This window comes from Mixophyes fleayi, chromosome 6, assembly GCF_038048845.1.
Source record: "Mixophyes fleayi isolate aMixFle1 chromosome 6, aMixFle1.hap1, whole genome shotgun sequence".
NCBI lineage: Eukaryota > Metazoa > Chordata > Amphibia > Anura > Limnodynastidae > Mixophyes > Mixophyes fleayi.
This window is the reverse complement of record NC_134407.1, coordinates 11,387,724-11,399,836: the sequence shown is the minus strand read 5'-3', so window position 1 is coordinate 11,399,836 and position 12,113 is coordinate 11,387,724. Positions and strand designations below refer to the sequence as shown.

General features: G+C 41.0%; 1 protein-coding gene across 1 annotated transcript in view; it reads right to left on the bottom strand.

The window, feature by feature from the left end:
• LOC142160175 (transient receptor potential cation channel subfamily V member 6-like) overlaps positions 1 to 1,723 on the bottom strand; it is a 38,135-nt gene extending 36,412 nt beyond the window's left edge. The window contains exon 1 of the mRNA XM_075215120.1: positions 1,407 to 1,723. Within this exon, the coding sequence (XP_075071221.1) occupies positions 1,407 to 1,474 (68 nt within the window). The 5' untranslated portion in view covers positions 1,475 to 1,723. The remainder of the gene's footprint in view (positions 1 to 1,406) is intronic.
• Between the last annotated feature and the right edge of the window lie 10,390 nt (positions 1,724 to 12,113).

The following is a 12,113-nucleotide window of genomic DNA, read 5'->3' as shown; positions in this document are numbered from 1 at the left end:
TAACGGGTTCAGTGGCTTTTAAATGTGGACTGAACCATGTTGTACTCTTGCTCAGCTGGTGCAAACTCCGAATTCTGGCCTGAAAAAATTGTTTATCTAAACCCCAAATTTGACATTTTGAGACGTGAATCATGAGGGTAATAAACTGCGTTTGGTGTTACCATAGCTACAGCAGAGAATCAGGGCAAGAAGTATTATTTCCCCATTCCAGTAAAGACAGTTATTAATCCCCCCCCCCTTTATTTATTTATGGCAATGCCATGATGCAGGACGTAGGAATGAAAAATTTTCTTGGGGGGGCTGAGGACTGCTATAGGGCTTGAAGCCACTTGTCTCACGTTTGATATTTTATTTTACAACAGTTGTAACAGTGACCGTAGATATACAAAGACTCCCAATCCTACGTTAATTTTTGCCAGTGTTTAGGGACTTGACCAACCCCAGTTTCATTGTTTATTTTACTATAAATGTTTCTACATTAAAAAATAATTAATAACTATTAGTACGATAGCTATTTGATAGATAAATTCAATTGATCATCTTAAAAGTTAACATTTTTCATAGTCCTTAACCTAGTTTTTATTCAGATTTCGTTGGCAGCCTAATCTCATTTGATTGGGAGTATTGTTAAATCTATAGTCACTGCCTCATTGGTTATGGTCTGTGCTATAAATTTAAATGGCTATATCTTATGTTTGTTACTGGACGCACCACATGAAATTCAGGGTAAAAGGAGAGTTAATAGTTGTTCATCATCAATACAGGTTATTTATTAAATGTTTAAGAAATGAACACTTTGATTTTTTTTTAAAAAAAACCAAAATCAATAAATCTGTATTAAATATATACTAAGACAATCTATATTAAAGAACATTTGGTAGTTATACTAAGACAATCATTTAAAAAAGTCTTAAGTTTAGAACGGATACCGTGACTTCAGAAAGTAGCATGAAGGCTTCTGTGTAGAAGTTCTTAAAGGGGGGGGGGGGGGGAGGGGACACAGTGTTTGCCCACTTAAAAGAAAGCATGGAGGGGCAACTGCCACCTCTGCCCCCTTGGTTCCTATGGCCCTGCCATGATGGGATCTCCTATAGGTCAACAAGTGGATTCTACAAGTATTTGAGTTACTGTGCATTTCTGCCCAGCATGATTGCAAAGCTGTCACTCACACTCTGCCTGCTTAGATATCAAAGTACCTCCCTCCTGACATAAGCTGCTGCGGGAGTGAAGCAGCATGATAGACTGGTTTAGGGAAGCATAAACACTCCACTTACTTCATGTACATCATTCCACTTATGAATACACAACTTTTTTTTACGTAGTAATATTAAGTAGCACCTTTTCTTGTCCTTTAAATGGGAAATCCAGGCCTGAATAACGTGTAAGAATATACATAAAGTGCCCACCTTTTCTGCTGCCGCAAGTTGATTTCACAAACACTTTCTTCACGTTTTTTTCTCCGCCAAAGGATCATTTTGACTCCTAAACTGTGATTTATCTTCCTTTGCAGGTTAATTCCATATGAGCGCAGACAGTGGAATTCTCCACTAGGAGTTCACAGTTTAAACAATAAATAAAAAAAAAGTAAAGTTTAGAAGAAAAAAAAAGTCATATAACTCTCTCCATCATTTAGGCTGAATCCAGACTTCTGTTACTAATGTACAATGCCGGCGATTTCAGGAATCGGTCACTGTCCGGACAGCAGGGAGATCCTCTCTGTCACCGGTTGTTGATCCTACAGAGGCACCTATTGGATTAAATTGTCAGTCACTAGAGTTGCTTTGGAACTAATTATTTTGTACAAAGTACAGAGTGTACCTGCTTTGCAATTTTTGCATTTCCTGCACTAACAGCAATCTATTCTTGCATTATTTTACAGATGTATATACACACACAGTAGAAACTAAAGGCTAGATTTACTAAACTGCGGGTTTTGAAAAAGTGGGGATGTTGCCTATAGCAACCAAACAGATTCTAACTGTCATTTTGTAGAAAGTACTAAATAAATGAAAGCTAGAATCCAATTGGTTGCTATAGGCAACATCCCCACTTTTTCAAACCTGCAGCTTAGTAACTATACCCCTTAGAAAGATCTCATTACAAATTACCACTTACAACCTCGTGGTTAAAGGATGCAGAGTCCTATTTACTTTACATGCAAAAATTGAAGTCAAATTATTACAAATTGTGGACATACATATACTATCCACTATGTCCTATCATGGTATTGAAATACTCTAAATGTATCAATTACCTTACATGTAATCCATTATTGAATATAGATATGTGCAAACAATTCAGGCAAACACTGATGTCGTTTTCAAAGCAAAAAGGCAGCTCTGTTCCTGTAATTAATTATTTTCAGGGACTCAGAACCTCCTTATTTGCACAAATCACACATACACTGCACAAAATACATTGAAACACACATCAAACTACAGTAAACAAAGGACATAAGGACATATAAAGATTACACACCTTATCAGTTTCCTGAAATCATACAGCATCTCTTTAAATTACTGGGACATCTCCTGCTTCAGATTTCGGCCTAGCACCCCTCTTTTGGAACAAAATCTCTTCACTTGCCCTCCGTTCCCTGCATTCTGCCTCTATGTCAGACCCTGCTTTTCCTCAAACACGTTTTACCAAGATAATACACTGAGAACCTGCTGAGCGAGTTACCTTGGGAGTAATATTCTCTGTCTAACACAGCCGACTACATGAGTGAGGACTACACAAAGGGCTTCCCCCCACTCATTATCACCTGTGCTGCAAGGAACAATTAAAAGCCATCTCTGTTAACCCTTTACAGCCTCAGTTCCTGGTAAACACACAAACATTCTGTCTCCTGATAAAATTCCAACCGTCACGGACAACTGAACGGGATTTGTTGGTCTGGCTGATTCAACATTGTTAAAAAAATACTGGATTTTCATTCCGAAATCAAAATTATTCTTCATAATGTTGTAATATCATCATCATCATCACCATTTATTTATATAGCGCCACTGATTCCGCAGCGCTGTACAGAGAACTTATTCACATCAGTAGTACTATAAACGTTTATTTATAAAGCGCTGACATATTACGTAGCGCTGTACAAGGAGGAGGGGATCGTGGAACCAACAAATTGCTATGAAACAGAAGGTAAAGATGGACCTGCCCAAACGGGCTTACAATCTGAGAGGTGTGGGAACACTTGATATGTAGCGGAATAACCACTGTAGCTGCTGCTGGCGAAATCCATGTGGCTATTATAAGGTAGCAGAATTATCAACTGCCAATAATAAAGGAGTTTTTGGCGACTGGCAAATCTCTGAAGCTATTGGTGGTGTATCACAGTTGGAAGATAGAGACACGAAACATGAACCAGTCACTGCAGAAATATTAAAACAGTCATCTGCTGTCAACCATAACTCATCATCATCATCATTTATTTATATAGCGCCACTAATTCCGCAGCGCTGTACAGAGAACTCATTCACATCAGTCACTGCCCCATTGGGGCTTACAGTCTAAATTCCCTAACATACACACACAGACACACACACAGACTAGGGTCAATTTGTTAGCAGCCAATTAACCTACCAGTATGTTTTTTGAGTGTGGGAGGAAACCGGAGCACCCGGAGGAAACCCACGCAAACACGGGGAGAACATACAAACTCCACACAGATAAGGCCATGGTCGGGAATTGAACTCATGACCCCAGTGCTGTAAGACAGAAGTGCTAACCACTAAGCCACCATGCTGTCATTAACCATTTTTTTTAAATGACCCTCCCTCTGTCTCCAGAGAAGACTCCTGTCCTCGTGCTGCATGGGCACACATGTGTCCATCCGCCAGCCTGGAGTTGTTATGCGCCAGGTGTTTTTCTTTAATATCAGGCTGGCTGTTGGAAACTGAGCCTGGACAGCTGTTCCCCATGAGCGGCGGCAGCTGCTGTCACCAAGGAGGAAGCAGAGATCATCATCATCATCCTTTATTTATATAGCGCCACTGATTCCGCAGCGCTATACAGAGAACTCACTCACATCAGTCCCTGCCCCATTGGAGCTTACAGTCTACATTCCCTAACATACACACATACAGACTAGGGTCAATTTAATAGCAGCCAATTAACCTACTAGTATGTTTTTGGAGTGTGGGAGGTAACCGGAGCACCCGGAGGAAAACCCACGCAAACACGGGGAGAACATACAAACTCCTCACAGACCATGGTCGGGAATTGAACTCATGACCCCAGTGCTGTAAGGCAGAAGTGCTAATCACTACGCCACCGTTCTGCCCAAGATCATCCAAGGAGGACCTGAGATGGCAACAGCAATAACAGTTGACAGCTGCATACAGTAGTACACTTAGGGTGGCCTTAAAGACACATTAATCGTCATTTGGGCATAATTTACACATAAATATTCATCTATACACTAATGTTTCTACATCCAGGGAATGGTCAGGGCAGGTAGTTATCCAAAACAGGTCAAGATACAGGCAAAGGTCAAACACAAACCTTGGAACAGCAACCAGCCATTGATTGGACAAGTCATAGACTGCCTATAAATAGCAGTGAGGCAGCGGTGTACAGAAGTGTAAGTGCAGGCAACCAATCAGTGAGCTCCAAACTGAGCCGAGCCCACACAAGTTATATGCAAGCGCAGTGCAACAAATTTTACGCAATTTGCATTTTTATGTGGCACAAATGGACTTACATCCAACTTTGACTCTGGACTGTGCATTCGGATATCTGTGCGCCAATTGTTCAATTTGACAAAAGCTCTCTACTATGTAGATCTGTGCAGGACATTCAATCTGGATGTACGAGCTGTCCTGTTTGATTCAAAACACCATTGTTCTGTGTATGTTTGAAGCAAACGATAGGAACGATTATAAGAGCATTGAATTGTTTATTTAGGAGCAAACAAATCTGCCCCTGTAAAAAATATTGCAGAAATATGTCGGGTCAACCCCCAGAGATGCTCTTGTGAGAATTTTGCGGTGGGAACGTTCAATGCCCTGGCGATATATATAATAAATATGGCAATATGCAGTGCACAACTAATACATTAAAGCAGGCATACACAATATATTAATTATAAGTAATGTAATTTACAGTAATGCAACATATTAAAGCTGCAACTAATTGCATCACAAAAACAAATCAAGAGAATGAAATCTGAACATTGTCTTTTAACTCAGACCAAATGTTGTGCGGTGATCAGGATGTAGATGACAAGACTGATTCATTCTTCTGAAAAAGCTTAGAAAGTAATACTTACAGCACGAGGTAAAGGTATTAAATAAATTGATGTTAAGTATTTAATCCCATTGATGTGTTCCACAAAAAAATCTGTTACAAATTGTTCACAATTATTGTGACTGCCTTAAACTGAAGTAACTATATGTAACATATATAGTAATATATATTATAGCTTCCTCACACTGGCCAAGAGAAAAAAAAGATACTGCTAGGTTAATTGGCCTCAGGGCCGGATTAACTCGAGGTCTAACTGGGCTACAGACCAGGGGCCTCGGGCATCCAGGGGGCCCTTGACAGAGCTCAGCAGAATTATTGATCGGGACAGGGGCGGGGGCGCCCCTGGCCCGATCAATGCTGAGCTCTGTCACTGCAGCCCTCCTTCTCCGGCGCTCAGTAATCTCCTTACTGAGGAGATCTCGCGAGAGTGTCACGAGATCTCCTCAGTAAGCCGCTTACAGCGTGCCGCGGAAGGAGGACTGCATTGACAGGAGAATGTAAGCGCTTAGGGGGGGGCGGTCGGCTAACAGGGGGGCCAGTCTGCTAACTGGGGGGCCTCACGAGGGAATGGGGGCCCCCTTAGCCCAGGGGCCTCCATTCCGTTAATCCGGCCCTGATTGGCCTCTGGCATAATTATCCCTTGTGTGAGTATGTTTGTACGAATATAGACTGTAAGCTGGGACTGAGGTGAATGATGAATCATCTTCTGTAAATAACTAAAGGGTGATGATATTTTGTAAAATAGTTCTTGCTTAATAAAACAATGGTATAACCATGTTTGAAGGATGCATTGCTCACACTTAAATCAAGGACATATTCTGTCATTTTCATGTTACACTGCCCACCAGGGCAGGGGTGCACGCAGGATTTTTAAGGGGGGGTTCCCCCCCCCGAAAAAAAATATAGAGAGAGAGCTGTTGCGTATGCACAGCAGCTCCATTTTGGTGGCACTGTAATGTACAGCAGCCGCGGCACTGTCAAAGAAGCGTTCGCGGCGGTGCTGTATTGACAGCGTCATGGCTGCTGTACAGTACAGTGCCGTTATATAGGGGCACTGTTTAGCTTCCGTTCTTTGCGGAGGGGAGGGGTTTCTGGAGAACCAGAAACCCCCCCTGCGTGCGCCCTTGTAGGGGGCACAATTGTTTGACTATTTTATAGCTTGGACTAAGCAGGATGAAACATTACCTATTTTAAAATAATGCCTATATGCAGCATTGATATATATATATATACAGAGTGAAAAATACATGCATGTCCGAACATAAATGACACTCACAACTGCCTATGACTTGAAGAGCGGAATGAGGGTGGAAAGGGGAGGACGGACTTAGGAAATGTACAACAAGGGCGTGTCTATGCAAATTTAAGTTCAGTCCAACTTTAAAGCTTTAAGGCATTTACTTTTTATCCGTATCACTTGCACCAGCTACAGGGCAGGTGTGAGTGCCGACTGACACTGATGACGACACATATGCATGCCGGAACATGTTTGCAAAAAAAATATATATAAAAATGTATTTTATGTACAGCACGCATAAAGAAAATCCTGAGTAATGTAATGAGAAAAAAAAAAAATGACAAAAAATATTTATTTTTATTAATGATTATAGCATGAATACTTGCAACAAATTATTAGCAGATATTTTTATTTTTTTGCATGCGTTCTGATAGGACTTTATTTATGCTGTCATTGTGCATAGCCTGCACTGTGTTGTGTCTGTCTACATACTGCATAGTCAGATTATACTTATTCAAATGGAACCGTATCTTCTGATAAGGGCTGCCATCAGGGAGGTACAGGTAGTACAGCTGTTAGCGGCCCGGACAGGCTAGGTTGATCCGGGCAGAACTCCACTCCTCACTATTGGATTTGCTCATATGTTTATCCTAAGGAGCATCGTTCTTCATGTATCATTGCTGGACATCATCAAGTACTCAGCTGATGAGTTTCAGAACATTTACATACTTATTGCTATCACTTTGACTTTTCTAATCGACAACTGGGGCCAATTAGGTCCAGGGCTTTGCAAGTTTTGTTAGGATATTAGGACACCTTCATATCCTGGCATTTATTTACATTCTTTCTCTGCCCGAAAAGCCATTTATTCATTGTGCCTCATCATGCACACAGGGGGCCTGATTCATTAAGGAAAGTAAAGTATAAAATATATGTAACTTTTCACCTTGGCAAAACCATGTTGCATTGGAGGGGGAGGTAAGTTTAAAATGTGGGGACAGATCATACTTGCCAACTCTCCCGGAAAGTCCGGGAGACTCCCGAAATTCGGGTCAGTTTCCCGGGCGAGCTGGCATTTCTCCCGGATCCTGGATATCACAGAGAATCGCGTTAAATGACGCGATTGTCGGTGAAACACGCCGTTTTGGAGGGCAGAAGGGGGCGGGGCGAGGTCAATTGCGTCATTTTGGCCCCGCCCCCACAATGTAAATTATCGGTTCGCGGGGGCGGGGCCAAAATGACGCGATTGGCCTTGCCCCGCCCCCCAGTCAAGCCCCAAGTTTCCGGGAGATAGCAAGTATGGGACAGATACATAATTGGGGTAGGGCATGTGCTAGATCAACTTCAGATATCAGTATACAAATCAAGTATTTTGTGCAAAATAATAAACTAATTTGCACCCTACGAATTGTAACATGGTTTTGTCCAAGAGAAAACATACTGATTTTTTTGCCTTACTTTCCTTAATGAATCAGGCCCATGGTCACTAAAAGACTGCTTTGTTTACTATAATTCTATTTTATGTGATTTATTATATATGCTGACAATCATGGTCCTTTTAAAAATGCTGTAATTCTTTTGCCTCCATAATTCTACCACGGTTGTATATAGGAATATAGTTGTCCGGACCAGTCTATATATTTTATTTAACTTTATGTTATTCATTGTGATTAAATTTTATATATTAAGTGGACATTTTCATAACATTTGCGCCTGGGAACTTTTCAAGCGTTTATTTCTATTGGAAGTTGGGACTTCTCTCCTACCAATTATCTTTCCCCTTGGCAGCGTACTCATATTATATTTCGGGAAGCACGGAATTTCCATCTTTTTGCATACTGTTAAGGAAGTCCCTGACTACAGCTAAATCAATTAACATGTTTTCTAGCACTTAAAAAAGTTTGAATGTCAATAGTACATCAGCAAAAAATATTATTCAATGGTGTCTTAAAATAGCACTCCAGGATTCTGCCTGAGGCTCCCTGCGCTCTAGCACATATTGTTAAATTGTGACGGTCTTACCTGAACCAGATCTGACAGATACAAGCCAGCGCCAAAGTCTGTCAAGTGAAAAGTTTAAGTCACTCACTTTAAATTGATGCCAAAACATTAATTGGGGAGGTTTTTACTGCATGTGACCGGTGTTAGCTAGGAGCATCTTGTGTTCACATTTTTCAGTCGATTGTGTTCAACTTTCTCATGACAGGTGTTTTTAACTTGCAAAATCATTCAAGTTGTTATGTTCATATTTCTAGGTGACAGATGAATCGTAGGGTAAACAACAAAATAAAAACACACTTTTTAAGTGCAAGTCTGTGTACTTAGATTTACAGGCGCTGGGCCTGATTTATGTTCGGACGTGAGTCGTTTTACGTAACATATCTTGTGTAAATTCGCTCTTGGAACTTACACCAATGAATGCAATTGCATGCAATTCAAATCTCAAATGACACTTACAACTGTCTAAGACTCAAAAAACGGGAAGGGGTAGGAAGGGGCAGACGAACATAGGCAATGTACAGTGAGCGTGTGCCTAGGACGTTCTGATGCAGATCATCATTATCATCATCATCATTTATTTATATAGCGCCACTAATTCCGCAGCGCTGTACAGAGAACTCACTCACATCAGTCCCTGCCCCATTGGAGCTTACAGTCTAAATTCCCTAATACACACACACACACACACACACAGACAGACAAACAGACAGAGAGGGAGACTAGGGTCAATTTTGATAGAAACCAATTAACCTACCAGTATGTTTTTGGAGTGTGGGAGGAAACCAGAGCACCCGGAGGAAACCCACGCAAACACGGGGAGAACATACAAACTCCACACAGATAAGACCATGGTTGGGAATCAAACTCATGACCCCAGTGCTGTGAGGCAGAAGTGCTAACCACTGTGCTGCCCAAACGATGCGGTTGGTTAAAGTCCTGGATTTCTCGCAAGTACACTAGGCTTCAGCCGTATCGTTTGCACCAGCTACAGGGCAGGTGGAAGTGACGACTGATAGCTATGACTGACAGCAGTATAGTTTTTGTATTAAAAATCAAGATTTGCGCATACTTTGGTTTTGGTTTTGGTTCTAAAACCATCTTCGTGTTTTTGTTTTGGCCCTAAATCTTCATGTATTTTGGTTTTTGCTTTGCTTATGGATCTGGGTTTAATTAAACATTGTGAAAAATAGGTTAATTATGTGATTTTGAGCTATTTTTGTTCATATAATTCTATTTATAGCATTAACATCCATTTACAGTCATTGAGTCTATTTTCTAATGATCTGTTCATTACTGGTACCCCAGAAGTGAAATGGTTTGAGAAAATTGCTGAAGCATATAAAGTGTGCGATTGCACCTCGTTACTACCTCCTGCTGGGTGTGATACATATGTTTGACAGTTACATGATCGATATTTATATGGTCGACTCCATAATGCAAACAGGGTTGGAAAATCGACAGATATGACAGCAACAGTATTATTAGGTCAACAATTGAAATGTTGACAGTATTATTAGGTCGACAATTTGAATGTAGACAGTATTTTTAGGTTGACAATAATATCCCTAACTCTATCTCAAACCCTATCCCTAACCTTAACACTAACCATATAATACCGTTGAGCGTGTAAATTGTCGACCTAATAATATTCAATACTTGAATTATTGACCTAATGTTGTCAATTTTCTCAGTGTCACCTAAATGAATGTCTAGATGTTGACCACATACCCTCTTTCTTCAGTTGGTAGCATGGCAGGTGCGAGAAAGACCACAGAAACAATATTTTTAATGCTAGACAGCATGCATCATGGAAAGTGATGAGGGAGTAATCAGAGCTCAATAGACGCACAGCGGCGATATAAGTAGAAATTTAACAGATGATGATAGACCAAGCCCGTAATGTTAAATAGTGCAAGATGGAATTGTCCTTAGGCCCACCCACTCACCATATGTTAAAAATGACATGCACATAGTTTAACAAACCAAGCACTTTAGCGACAGGAACTGAAACTTTTGTGGCTGAAGTGCTTGATTTGTTTGGACCTCTACAAAAGCGAACATTTTGGTTGTTGGCTATCGAACTGGAGACTAGTTGTTTTAAGCCTGACCAGATGTCATAATAGCCTTTCACATTGGTGTGCTGAGCTGACTCATCATCAGTGTGAATCTTAGACAATGGATGTTTTTTCTGGCAGTAGCAGTTACAGGAGAAGCTGAAGCAGGAGATGTGTCATGTGCAACTGGAGTTAACAGCTTGGTCACAAGGACCTGTTTAAATCTGTGAAGATTTGTGTCAGTTGGAAAGAAAGACATTACATATGACTTAAACCTAGGATCCAGAATAGTCGGTACATTAATTGGGCTCTGACTAAAAAAGTTGAACTAGTGTTATTATTAATGTTTATTTATACAGCGCCACCATATTATACAGAGAATATTTCTCATTCGCATCAGTACCTTCCCTATTGGAGCTTACAGTCTAAGTTCCCTAACACACACACACAGGTTAATTTGGTCAGAAACCAATTAACCTACCAGTAAGCTTTTGGAATGTTGGAAGAAACTGGAGCACACTGAGGAAACCTACACAAACACGTAGATAATATACAAACTCATCACAGTTAAGACCATGATTGGGAATCAAACAGATGGGGGTATGTTTACTAAACTGTGGGTTTGAAAAAGTGGAGATGTTGCCTATAGCAACCAATCAGATTCCAGCTGTTATTTTGTAGAATACATTAAATAAATGAAAGGTAGAATCTGATTGGTTGCTATAGGCAACATCTCCACTCTTTCAAATCTGCAGTTTAGTAAATATACCCCATGGTGTGTAACATTGTCAGAAATTAGATACTAAGCTCCACTAGCCACTAGAGCAGGGACTGTAACTAATCATTCAGGGCTTGAGTCATTAAGGCACGTGTTTTGAGCGTATCGTACTCAAAATCACTCTGCGCATGCCCAGAACTAGAAGATATGACAGTGAGCACAACCCTGTCCGCTACTTACCTGGACTCAACGGAGTACTATACAGTCTATGATTTCAGGGAGTGAACAGGAAGGGAAGGGACATTTGGCTGTAGTCAATTTACAGTGAGGGTATGCCAAGCTCGAGTGCATACAGCCACATCCGAATCAAGCACTGGGTGTCTCAAATTTACTTGTTTATCTGCTGTATCTCCTTCACCAGCTATGGTGCTAGTGTGAGCCCTGAGTCCTAGTGATGTCAGTATCTTATGCAGCTATAACATGTGTTTGCAATCAGGAGCAACTGTAACAATGTCCATTATGTACAGTAGACATTAAGGGCAGCCTCGTAAATGTTTTTCCAAGATTATTATTTTTGCACTCCAGGCGCAAATGCAGGATTTGTAGAGGGGGTTCCACACCATGCCGCCAGTGGGCGTGACCAGCATGCATGGGGGCGTGGCTATAATATTAGACAGTGCTTGGCTGCTCTCCAACTCTTCCTATCTTTATAGTATACATGGGCAATGCTGCGTGCACTACTGTTAGGTGCACGCAGCTCTCTCTTTTCAAGCAGAGCCATGTGAAGCGGGGGCAGGGTCCAGCTACCACAATTATACAGTGCCCCAGGCTTGGATGGGGGTTTTCCAGG